Raw genomic sequence first — 13,431 nt, 5'->3', positions numbered from 1 at the left:
ACAAGATCGACGGAAAAAAATCAAGGAAAAAAAACAGAAAAATTGATTATATTTATCAACTGCAGCTCGAATTGCAGCATACTTACTTACCTCAAGTCTCAAGATTTTCGAAAATCTTGCACTTATTTCCCGAAATTCACAATTAAAAACAATACTTACGTGGAACGCGGAAGTATTGTTATTGTTTACATTTTTGTCCGGGTGAAAACGAGGGAATGGTTGGTAGTTATTTTTGCTTTCATGGCCCAGAGAATGGACACAGCAAATAAATGCTAAATTAAAATTAACTATTGTTGGCTTAATAATAGAATATTGTTATTTTTACAATAGTTGCAGTTGAAAAGTGGCTGATTAAAACAAAAAGAATCCTATTTTGAATTTATATGTATAAGTATTATTGAAACAACCAAATGCAATATAATTTCAACCGGAATTGTTTGCTTAAATACAATTAAAGTTTTTTTTTTGGTTCAATGCAAACAATTTTCTGTCCGTGTACTTAAGGGGTTCACACAACTCGGATCTGGCAACACAATACTAAGTATAAGACTAGAAATACTCAGAGGGAGAGATGGGCGGAGAGAATGTTTTGAGCCAAATGAATTGTCAAAATCTGAGCCAATCAAACATTCCAATTAGAATTTTTCAGAGGATTTCTTATTCTTACTAGAATACATTTGAGAGTATTGCAATCGAACAGAAATTCAATCACCTTTATGTTTTGTGTGCTTCTCAAATTCAACTAGTTTTTGAAACCAAAACCAATATTCTTACTCTATTGATTAATTGATCTTCGTTGGTTAATACATGGCACCAAGAAATGTGCAAAATATTGCAATGCAATTAATTATTATTTTGCACGTAAATCGAATCAAAAATAAAAGTCATTTCAAATGCTAGCTTCTAATAAGTGTTGCAAGATAATTTAGGAACAAATCCCTGCTGCCGAATTGTATTTTGTTTTCTCCGCCTATCTCTCCCTCTGACCAAACAACATGCTCGATGTCGTGGTAACCGTCACGACAGGCGCATAGATTGCTGCACGGCGAATGAGAACGACCCAAATTTGAGTTTAGTTCACTCATAATCGCCAAAAGTGCAGGAACTCAGCGATGAGTAAATTTGTCTCATGGGTTCCAGTGGAAAACCTAAAAAATCTGCCGGAAAATGAGGAAATTGACGAAAATTTTATTCAGTCTCGCAGTAGTACCAATAGACTGAGTGAATCCAATCTTTACTTTTCTCAAATTCAGGAATTTTTCTCCGGAAAATTCTGGAAAAACCTGGGAAAACACGAGGCAAATGTACTCATCGCTGAGTTCCTGCACTTTTGGCGATTATGAGTTGACTAAACTCAAATTTGGGTCGTTCTCATTCGCCGTGTATTTGAGAAATCTATCCTATCGTAGTTCTTATTTGAATCACTATCTAAAAAATCTTCACTGAAAATTCAAATGATATTTAAAAAGTTACAGCTGTTTACGTGTGAGCAATGTTTATCGAATGCATCGTTTATTTGATATCAATCATTTAAATCTGTAGTCAAAATCGATCCTCTACGCTCAGCATGGCAATCTGAAATTGCACAACATGCTGCGTCCAAAGAAGGACTTGGCTGTGCGTGTCGGTCTGGAAAAGTATTTAATATGGCAGCATGTGCAGCTAGGGGTCCAGCATAGCGAAGTGGTTCGCTTCTTATGGGGCCCATGAACTACCGCAGCACAGTGAGCAGTGGAGTGCAGGTACAAGTGCAAAAACAAATCTGTCTGCATAGATTGGGACCTTGACATTGATTTTACGATCGCCACACCTTTGCTAAATTTTGCCAGCTACACTCTAAAGTACTGGTGTCATTGCAAATTTGGAACTGGAAGGGTCACCAGTTCTAACCACCATGACATCATTGCTGGAAAGTGGTCGTAGCTGATGTCGTGTTTAAGGTGATGCTTTGGCGATCACGGTTGAACAGATGTTGAATCTGAAGTTATTAGCAAATTTAATCGATCAAAGTACGAACTTCATTATAAGCAGTGATTTCACAACTCAGAATAACTTTACACTCAATGATTTCATTTAAATAATTCAATTTTAAAGACGTATTTATTTACAATAAAATTCAATTGCACTAGTTTGGTTTAGAAATGAGCGTATGGCTTAGGGATGAGAACACATGATCGACATTAGAATTGGTCTAGGTCACTTCTAATAGTGAGAATAATGGGGCTCTGGGTGGCTATACTGGTGAACTGGGGTCACAACCTTTGCGACTGGGGCGTACACCTTGGCCACTTGGACTGGAGCGACGATCTTGGCAACTGGAGCGATGGTCTTGACGATCTTGTGTCCCTCAAGAGGTTCACGACGGACAACGGCGTTGAATCCATTATGCTCATCGGCGGTGTAGTCAACAATGCGACGGTAGCCATCAGCGTCAATCAGGGTGTATTGTCCCTTAACATCATCGCCATGGCGTTCCTCCTGTTGGCTCTTGATATCGCCGGTGTGCTCATCGTGAACGGAGTACTGGAACTGGTATTCGGCCGGGGAGTCTGGGTATTCGACGTGCTTGACAGTCTTGACTAGAGCTGGCTGGATGGTCTTGACGAAGGCTGGCTGGACGGTTTTGATCAGGGCTGGCTGGTGATGGTACTCAGGCTGCTGTTGATAGTGCTGAGGCTGCTGCTGATATTGCTGAGGCTGGTAGTGATGAGGGTTGTAATGCTGGGCGCTGGCAACGGCCAGAACGGCAAAAACAGCTAGGAACTTGAATGATAGAATATGGTTTATAAGAATAATTCTAATTTTTTTTTTGTCAAATTCTTACTTTAAAGGCCATCGTCTAACAGTGGATATTTCTAGGCTTGGATCCTGTTCTAAAGGAAATGTTCTGTTTGAATGATCTCGCTGAACTGTTCCGATTCCGAGTTCGACCTTAGTTTATATACGCGAATCGACGAGAGCGACAATTTTCGACACTGCTATTAGTCATTCGCGTTCGTTGGTTTGTCGATCGTATCTCGTTAAACGGGCTATGGCAAATATATTCGCCAGTCCACTTCCTTTTTTAATGCATACATAGCTGTTGCACTGCGACTTTTAATGAATAGGCGTGTGTATTTGCGAGTGCGTGAGGGTGTCATTTTTTTGATTCTGACATGTATGTCCACATTTACCAAAAATATAATCTTTGAAAGCTTGATATGCACTAGATAAAACTCCTTTTTAAATAGCGCGGTATAGTAAAAAGATTAAAATTCGTCACTTACATAAGAGTAAGACAGAAAATCTACAAAATATTTCCTCCCGCGAGATTAACGTTGAACAATATAGAGTTCATCACCACGGCTTTTCAACTACATTTCTATGTTGTGGTTTTTTTTACATGAAATGAAAGTTGAATTTAGACAAAGCTTGAAAACATGTTTGAATTTTCAAACAATTTGATTTATCAACACATTTCTAGTTGTAAATTTCGTAATAGTTTAATGTCGTGTTTTCGTGTTGCGCTGTGAATTATTACTTCTACTAGCATTTATAAGTGACTATATATAAAATTTAATCAATATATTGTAATCGAGAATGACGTGTAGACAACGGATATCGATGATTGGCAGGTACCCTATATATGTATTTAATGAATATTTTTGAAAAACCGCCTCTTGTTTCCGTTTCGGAAATATCTAGGTTCGTGAAAAGGAGATTGTGTTGCTCATATTTATGCAAGCTGCACATTAAGCATTACAATGCAATTAAAGGAACCTATATAGTAGGATGGGTCATCATGACCATTTTTTCAGAACAATGTTTTTTGATTCCATTTCAGGTCTGAAACATCTGTGCAAAATTTGGGGCGATTGGTAATAACCCGGCTTTCCGCATTGCGTTTGAAATTTGTATGGAAATTAGTATGGGAAATCCTTCAGGCCAATAAGCTTATCGTCTATTTTGCTAAAAATAATGGAAAAAACAATAGATGAACACATAAAGTCACCATATTTAGTTACAAATCCTCTGAGCAAATATCAGTTTGCATACCAGGAAGGTGCATTCGATAATTCATCTCACGATTCAATTACTACAGCTATGATGAAACGTGGTTTCGATCAAAGCATTGTATATTGGATCAATGGAATGTTATCAAAAAGAGAAATATGTATCAGCAAACCTTGGAAGCTCGCTCGTCAGTGTAAGAGCAACCAAAGGATGCCCGCAAGGAGGCGTGTTATCACCTCTATTGGGGTCTTTAATAGTTGATGATCTTCTCAAAAATGTAATAGCCCAAGGCTTCGAAATAATTGACTTCGCAGATGATATAGTCATAATTGTACGTGGCAAATATGATTGTATTATCGCTAACAGAATGCAAATTGCTTTAAATTTTGTCTCATCGTGGTGTGATTGGGAAGGATTAAACATAAATCCTTCTAAAACTACTATCGTGCCATTTACCCTAAGGAAGAAATTTTCATTAGACAATATAAGATTGAAAGGCACACTTTTGGAACTTTCTAATGCTTTCAAATATCTTGGAGTAATCTTCGATAGTAAACTTAATTGGACTATGCATCTAGAGCAGGCAATAAACAAAGCTACTAATGCTCTATGGATATGCAAAAGAACATTCGGTAAACAGTGGGGACTGAAACCGAAAATGATCCATTGGATTTACTCGACAATTGTGAAACCCAGGATTACTTATGGTGCATTGGTCTGGTGGCCAAAAACAAAAGAGAGTGTTGCTCAGAGAAAGTTAGAAAAACTCCAAAGGTTAGCAACTCTCTCAATAACAGGTGCAATGAGAATTACACCATCGAAGGCATTGGATGTTTTGCTTTATATGCTACCATTGCATCAATTTGTACAACTAGAAGCCGAAAAGTGTGCTCTAAGGATTACAAGGTCAGTGAAACTCTTTGAAGGAGACCTTAGAGGACATCTTAGGATTCTAAAAACTGTTAGTATCAACTCTCTAGTAAGGAACAACGAAGACTGGATGGAGAAAATATACAACGCCCAGATTGAAAGACTTTTTCAAGTAGTTGACCCTGGGCGTATTTCATGGCAATTTGGTGGCCCGGTTCTGCGTCCAGGATCGATTGTTTTTCATACAGATGGTTCAAGATTGAACAATCAAGTGGGAGCAGGAGTAACTGGCCCAGGCATAGAAATATCGGTTCCTATGGGCAGATGGCCAACTGTGCAATTTTAGCAATAGTTTGCGTAGAAACTATAAGAGTTCAAATATATGCGTCGTGTCCGACATTCAAGCTGCTCTAAATGCTTAAAGTCGGCGACATGTACATCAAAACTTGTCTGGGAGTGTGTTCAATCACTTCAAAAATTGTCTTGTCATAATCAAGTCAACTTATATTGGGTTCCTGGTCATTGCGGGATTAAGGGAAATGAAAGAGCTGATGCACTAGCAAGGTTCGGATCTTCTCATAAGTTCATCGGGCCAGAGCCCTTTTGTGGCCTATCGGCTGCATCTCTTAGAATGGAGCTAAAAACGTGGAAATCTTCAAAAGTGGAGGAAAACTGGAAGAACACTTCCACTGCTAGACAATCGAAGCGATTCATCAATCTAAAAAAAAATCTAAAAAAGATCCTAGCATATATACAGGTCTGAAAACAGGTTATTGTCCGAGCCGTTATCACTTGACGCTGATTGGAAAACTTAAAGATGATGTATGCCGCTTCTGTGGCATAGAAAAAGAAGACTCGGAACATTTGCTGTGCCACTGTTCGGCAATTTTCAATAAAAGGCGTAAGTTCTTCAATAAGGGGCTGATTGAACCGTTTGAAATTTGGAGAACAACTCCCAGTACGGCAATGCACTTTATTCGAATTATAATGCCGTGCTGGGCTAATGCTTTTAGTCAAACGATGGCGATCACTCATAATAATAGTGATACGGCATCTTGATATAGCCAAAGAAAAAAAAATGGGGAATATATCACAATAGATCAGAAAAATGGTCGCAGTATTGAAAATACCCGACAAGGAAAAACAAAAAAAAATGGGAAAACCTACATTTTTGCATCTTTATTACTAGGGACAACAATTTTGCACAAACCACGCCTCTAAATACGTTAAAGTATAGCCCAGGAAGTGCCTAACAACTTTTCTCGAGTATGTATGGTGCTAGAGTGTATTTAAAAAAAAAAGTTAAAGCTGTTCAAAGATCAATGGTTCGAATTAAATGCCGAAAATCCCTTTTTCTGCCAACACTGCCGGTGTACTAATGAAAGTCAGACGCCAAACTGAAATAACTTCGGAGTTTCTTATCTCATCGATTTGGTATGTTGATATGGGTGGATTTCTTGATAAGTCAGAAATTAGCTTCACCCCTCATTCAGGCATATCGTTGACAACCATCTAGAAAGCAACTCGTTGCATTGCATTGACATAATCTGTATCATTACTCCACTCGTTTGCCAGTTTTTGCATGAAGCCGGTCGAAATTTCGAAAAGGAATCAGCACTGTTAGAAATGACGGTTGACTTGGGAGCCCAACTGAAACGTAGCCCACTTAAAGTTAGCCAAACAAGTGAAATCCGACTGTACCTGTGTCTGAAACGAAATCGGTGAAGATAGTTTTCGTTTTCTCCTGTTTTATTTCTATTTTCGACGTACGACTACTTCTGTGTTTTCTATATGCAGGTGGCCCTAATGGCAGTTTAATATTTCAAATAAAAGCTTTGTATAAAAAATTAAACTTTTCTAACTACTAATAATTCAACAACATCTCCTAACTAACAAATGAACGGACATGTGGATATTAAATATTTACACTACAACAATTTTCGTTTTAACCCTCCGTTACTCGCGCCAACTTTTGTAACACGAGTACTCGCGCGTTGTACTTTGTACAACAGTGTGAGTTTTCCATTGCCATTTTGCAGCCGAGCTACGAATCGATATGAAACCCGCTTCCTTAAAAAACGTTTTTTTTTTAACTAAACAAGCTAAACTATTACCCCCCAAAAAATGCGGATAATAAAGAAAATGTGAATGGAAACCGCGTAAACGGTGTCCGTACTACGTGGGATTTGACCTAATTGGTAACAACATGGAAAATGTCGAGATCCTGACCAGATAGAAAGTTACTGTCTTTGGCAAAGTTGTTCAGAAGGTCAAGGCCTTTTTGTTGGTGGACAGTAGTTCAGAGTTTTCTCACTTTGCGGCACTAGTATACATGTAAAATTCTCGCAAATATAGAATATCTCTAGATCCTTACCAGATAAAAAGTTACTGTTTTCGGCAAAGTTTTTCAGGAAGTCAAGATCTTTTTGTTGGTGGAGTAGTGCAGAAAATTCTCACTACGTGGCGCTAGTATATACGTGCAATTTTCGCATATACAATAGCTCGAGATCCTGAGACGATAGAAAGTTACTGTCTTGGGCTAACTTATTCATGGGGTCAAGTATTTTTGGCTGGTGGACAGTAGTTCAGAATTTTCTCACTACGCAGTGCTAGTATACACGTGAAATTCTCATATAAAACATCTTCAGATCCCGACCAGATAGAAAGTCTTAGGCAAAGCTGTTCAGAAAATCATTGCCTTTTTGCTAGTTAACAGTAGTTCAGAATCTTCTCACTAGGTAGTGCTCGTATACATGTTAAGTTCTCGCATGTGATACTTCACTAGATCCTGACCAGATAGAGAGTAAATGTCTTTGACAAAGTTGTTCAGGAAGTCAAGATCTTTTCGTTGGTGGACAGTTGTTCAGAATTTTCTCACTACTCGGTGCTAGTATACACATGCAATTCTCGCATATAAAATAGCTCGAGATCCTGAGAAGATACAAAAGTTACTGTTTTCGGCAAACTTGTTCAGGGGTTCAAGACTTTTTGACAGTAGCCCAGAATTTTCTCTCCACGTGGCGCCAGTAAACGTGTACAATACTCGCGTATGCTAAGCTCGAAAATTACTGTCTTTGAAAAAGTTGTCCATGAGGTCAATGCCTATTGCTTGGTGCACAACAGTTCAGAATTTTCACAAAACGTGGCATTAGTATACATGCTAAATTCTCGCATGTAAAATATCTCGAGATTCTGATTAGATAGATTTCGCTAGTGGACAGTAGTTCAAAATTTTCTCACTACGTAGCGCTAGAATACACGTGAAATTCTCGCATGTGGTTTGTTTCGAGATCCTGACCAGATAAAAAGTTACTGTCTTCGACAAAGTTGTTCAGGAGGTCAAACTTTTTGGCTGGTAAACAGTAGTTAAGAATTTTCTCACCACGTGGCGTTAGTATACATGTACACTTCTTTTTTTCCTTTGGTTTGTTTTTTCCGTCGATCTTGTTTTCTGTGCTGAGCACCAATGCTACCGACGTGCCAGGAAGGCAGCTCCCACACCTGGACCCTACCTATCGACCCATCAACTCATGAACCGGGGACCAACGGCTTTACTTCCCATCCGAAGGAAGGCGTGATCAGAGATGTTATGCCTCAGAACATCCCGGCGGCGCCGACTGGGATTGAACCCAGGCCTGCTGGGGTGAGAGGTAATCACGCTTACCACTACACCACCGGCGCCGTTGGGAACATGTACACTTCTAGCATACGCTATATCTTGAGATCCTGATCAGATAGAAAGTTACTGTCTAGACAAAGTTGTTCAGGAGGTCAAAGTCTTTTGGCTGGTGAACAATAGTTCAGAATTTTCTCACAAAATCTAGGTTTTAACATCCTGAACAACTTTGTTCAAGACAGTAACTTTCTATCTGGTTAGGATCTCGAGATATATCACAGGCGATAATTTCACATTTCACTAGCGCTACGTAGTGAGAAAATTTTGATCAACTGTCCACGAGCAAAAATGTTGTAATATCCTCAACAACTTTGCCGACGACATTAATTTTCTATCTGGTTAAGAACTTGAGATATTTTATATGCGCACCATGAAGTGAGAAAATTCTGTACTACTGTTCATCAGCCAAAAGACCTTGAACTCCTGAACAACTTTGACGTAGACAGTAACTTTCTATCTGATCAGGACCTCGAGCTATAGCATAACTACTGTTTACCAGCCAAAAAGTCTTGACCCCCTAAACAACTTTGCCTAAGACAACAACTTTCTAGCTGAACAAGATTTCGAACTATTGAATTTGCGAGAAAGGCACGTATATATTAGCACCGCATAGTGAGAAAATTCTGAACTATTGTCACCCAACAAAAATATCTTGACTTCCTGAAAAACTTTGCCGAATACATTTATTTTCAATCTGGTCAGGATCTAGCGATATTTTATATGCAAGAGTTTCACATGCATAGTAGCACCGCAAAGTGAGAAAACTCTGAACTACTGTACACCTGCGAAAAAGCCTTGACCTGCTGAACAACTATGCCCAAGACAGTACCTTTCTACCTGGTTGGGAACTCGAGATATTTTATATGATAATTTCACGTGTATACTAGCGTCGCATAGTGAGAAAATTTTGCACTATTGAGCACCAAGCAATAGGCTTTGACCTCCTGAAAAACTTTGTGAAAGACAGTAACTTTCTATTCAAATGCCTTATTTGTATTAATTTTTTACAACTCTGTAAAAACCATTATAATAGATTCGTATCTGCAGTATGCATTCAGCAGATGCACTTTTTTTGACAATATATTCAGTCTGGGGTTGAAAATCTGTTTTCAAATTCTATTTGGTCCATCATCACCAGTGCTTTTTCAATCGTTCGAACTATTTACCCATAACTTTTCTCTTAATTATGTTCAATTATCTTTGCTGATTTTACACCAGTAAGGAACGACAAACGTGCGCACAGCAACGCGCGGTTAGCTACTTTCGATGGTTGAATACTAGAAACGACGAGCACGCAGTGGCGATTATGGTGGTGGAATGTGAGCAAACATAAATGCTAGGTCCCGTCCCAGGTTTCCTTTAGCCGTGGATCAAATCGAGCCGTTCAGCTCAGCACGACAATTCAATATTGCGCAACATGCTCTGCTGACAAGAAGGAATGAAATGTTCAGTGTGATTTTATGAACAGGAGAAGTGCTCTCCTTTTTTGTGGGAACATGAGACGGCACAGTGGTGTGAAGGTGCAAGTGCAAAAAAATGTCTGCAGAGATTGAGACCTTGACATTGATCGTACGAACACCACACCTTGGGCGATGGTGGCGAGTTTAAGGCGGAATATAATTACTTAGAGTACGTAGTAAACTTGTGTGCCACTCGGAAGTAAGGATCGGATCTCAATGCACATTGCATGGATTACTAGCAGATTCGTGACAATAACATAATATTCTTTAGCGGAAAATAAAACTGAGTAAATCCATTAAATTTGTTTGGTTTGTTTATTTACAATGAAATTCAATTATACTAGTTTGTGAGAGTGGTCTAGAGCACTTCTAATAGTGAGAATAATGGGGCTCTGGGTGGCTATACTGGTGGACTGGGGTCACAACCTTGGCGACTGGGGCGTACACCTTGGCCACTTGGACTGGAGCGACGATCTTGGCAACTGGAGCGATGGTCTTGACGATCTTGTGTCCCTCAAGAGGTTCACGACGGACAACGGCGTTGAATCCATTATGCTCATCGGCGGTGTAGTCAACAATGCGATGGTAGCCATCAGCGTCAATCAGGGTGTATTGTCCCTTAACATCATCGCCATGGCGTTCCTCCTGTTGGCTCTTGATATCGCCGGTGTGCTCATCGTGAACGGAGTACTGGAACTGGTATTCGGCCGGGGAGTCTGGGTATTCGACGTGCTTGACAGTCTTGACTAGAGCTGGCTGGATGGTCTTGACGAAGGCTGGCTGGACGGTTTTGATCAGGGCTGGCTGGTGATGGTACTCAGGCTGCTGTTGATAGTGCTGAGGCTGCTGCTGATATTGCTGAGGCTGGTAGTGATGAGGGTCGTAATGCTGGGCGCTGGCAGCGGCCAGAACGGCAAAAACAGCTAGGAACTTGAATGATAAAATATGTTTCATCAGAATAATTCTAGTTCATAAACGTTCATAACGTCTTACTTTGAAAGCCATCGTGTAACAATGGAGAACTCTAGTTTTAGGCTCTGCTCCGAAGGAAATGTTCTGTTTGAATAATTTCGGTAAACTGTGCCAATCCAGAGTTTAACCTTAGTTTATATACGCGAAACGACGAGAGAGACAATTTTCGACACGGCTATTAGTGATCAGCGTTCGTTGGCTTGTCGATCGTATCATGTTAATGGGGCTGTTGCAAAAGTTTTCGCTTATCCACTTCCCTTTTTAAATTTATGCACACGCCTACGGAAACTTTAATGTGTGAGCATGTTTGTATTTGTGCGCGTGCGAGTGTGTGTGTGTGTGTGTGTGTAATTGTAGGTGTGCATGATTGAGAGCGTCGGTGTTTCTGTATTTTTTAATTAAACCTAAGGGGAAAACTTTCAAAACTCCCTAAAACTGCTACTCAAAAGACAGTCATACTTCGTGCATGATAATGCCCCGTGAGTGATTTTGTTTTACCCATCAAAGTCTCTTATGTACCCTAGAGGGCCTACCAGAAGATTAACGACATGTCAAAAATTGATCAATCGTTTTTCTGCCAACGGCTAGGAAAACATCATTCCAATCAAGTAGAATGCTTGTCAAATGACTGACATGTCGTCACTCTACTACACAACAAAAAAATAATACATGAACATCAAATGTAAGGGTGGATTTCTTACATTCTCCTTGCAACAAATGTAATGTCAGTATTAACAACTTACAATTGACTGTTGAGTACAAGCAGGTATATCTCGTTTACAGTCCCGGTAGTCACAAACGGCGCACTCCGTTTACCACATGAGCAGATCGCTTGCCAAATCATTTATTTCTTGGCAAACTTTGAAAGTTTCTGCTTCCTTACTTCCTCCGGAACATCAAATCTTGTGCTGGGCGGTGAAGAACAGTAGCCCGTTTCCGAGCCCGTGACTTTCCCACCGTATTTGCCGTTCGTCACGATTTGCAGCCTTCTGCACTTTGTACGTTTGCAGTCCCTCCCGGTCCTTGGCTCTATGAATGAAAGATTTCAACTTTTTGGCCACTTCCCTGACCGAAGCGTTGTGATTCCGCTTAAACGCCTTTACGGCACGGTTGTGATCCTGATGACTAATAGAACATCCATTCTGACCGCATTTCTTCTTCCGTTTGATGCTCAAAGTTTCGTAGCAACGTTTAATCGCACGACTCACCGTATCTTCGAACAAAGAGATGCAGTCTTCAATGCTCAAAATTTTCTGGCCCGATTTTTTTTTAAATTTTTATAAGGTTATGAAAAATAAACCTTTTGGAATTTCCAAATCCCGAATTTTAGCAAAAATGTTAATCATTGTCCATAAAAAATAATGCTGCAAAGTTCCATGCAAATCGGATATGGTCAGGATCAGTGCTGCAAAATCTCGACAATACACGGTGATATCCCAAATTCTTATTTGGTCACTCATTTGAGCTAACAGTCATCGTCAAAGCAAACCCTGTCAATTTTCAATGACAATACTGTCAGTGACAAACATGTGTTGATTTGTCTTTTAACTAAATTAATAACGAAATTAAATGGCTTGGGCAAAATAATTACATGGAGTCGTTAAATTCAACAAGCATCTACGTCCTGAACTACTTGGATAACAATCATGTGACACAGAATGTACGAAATTACACTTTTTGCTACCAGGTGAATCTTTGTCATTGAAGAAAATATGAATGAGATTTTGACGAAGGTTTTTTTGAGAATCAAGTGTGTCAGTGACTATGTGACGAACAATTTTGTCAATATCGCGCGAAAGTCTGTCAATGACAATGACAAATCTCAGCACTGGTCAGGATATTTCAATTCCTCATTTGGCGTGAAACTGCTCAACTGTGAAAAATGTAAAAAATTCCGAAAGAAAATGATCTGAAAGACACGAAAGTTTCACAATTCCTTACGGAATCGATCACAATTTTCACCAATTTCAACGATAATTGATACAGTTTAGGTAAGCATGGTAGGAATGAAAGAAATATATTATGTTTTTGTTTCATAGAAATTAATTTTATCAAAATTACTCACAGCTTATACTGAATTTTCAAACTTAAGAGAAATTGGGTCACAATTGCATAAGAAATAAGCCATAACTTAAAATTGAATTGAACATAATTTAAGCAACATAAACGACAACTTCGATCGAAATCAACTACATACATATTTCAACGTAATTGATAACACTGAAAATAAAATTTCGTTTATACAACGAAATCGCTCGTTTGTTCTACGAATTTATTCGTTGTTTTCTGCAACGAAATGGATTTGTACATTGTATGAAGCTAGTTTCGTTAGAACTGCCACACTTGCTATCGCTACACCCAACCAGCGGGCCACAAGTGTTGGTTGTGGAAACCGAAAAATGTGGAGTGTGTTAGTGAGGATGGGTAAAAATAACTTCATTATTGGAAGGAATAAACATG

At 39.2% G+C, this 13,431-nt stretch overlaps 2 protein-coding genes across 2 annotated transcripts; both read right to left on the bottom strand.

The window, feature by feature from the left end:
* Positions 1–2,067: 2,067 nt before the first annotated feature.
* On the bottom strand, positions 2,068–2,911 carry LOC135706586 (larval cuticle protein A2B-like). Its single transcript, XM_065228239.1, has 2 exons — positions 2,825–2,911; positions 2,068–2,763 (listed from the first exon to the last, which is right to left on the bottom strand). The coding sequence occupies exons 1-2, from the start codon at positions 2,834–2,836 to the stop codon at positions 2,203–2,205; spliced, it is 573 nt and encodes a 190-aa protein (XP_065084311.1). The 5' UTR covers positions 2,837–2,911; the 3' UTR covers positions 2,068–2,202.
* Positions 2,912–10,358: 7,447 nt separating this feature from the next.
* Positions 10,359–11,019, bottom strand: LOC135706662 (larval cuticle protein A2B-like). Its single transcript, XM_065228308.1, has 2 exons — positions 10,993–11,019; positions 10,359–10,929 (listed from the first exon to the last, which is right to left on the bottom strand). Exons 1-2 carry the CDS (start codon positions 11,002–11,004, stop codon positions 10,369–10,371), a joined length of 573 nt encoding a protein of 190 aa, XP_065084380.1. The 5' UTR covers positions 11,005–11,019; the 3' UTR covers positions 10,359–10,368.
* Positions 11,020–13,431: the final 2,412 nt, after the last annotated feature.

Source organism: Ochlerotatus camptorhynchus, unplaced genomic scaffold (genome assembly GCF_037179485.1).
Source record: "Ochlerotatus camptorhynchus isolate MF236.1 unplaced genomic scaffold, CSIRO-AGI_Acam_v1.1 ptg000284l, whole genome shotgun sequence".
In the NCBI taxonomy this organism is placed as follows: domain Eukaryota; kingdom Metazoa; phylum Arthropoda; class Insecta; order Diptera; family Culicidae; genus Ochlerotatus; species Ochlerotatus camptorhynchus.
This window is presented reverse-complemented; position numbering and strand designations above follow the sequence as displayed.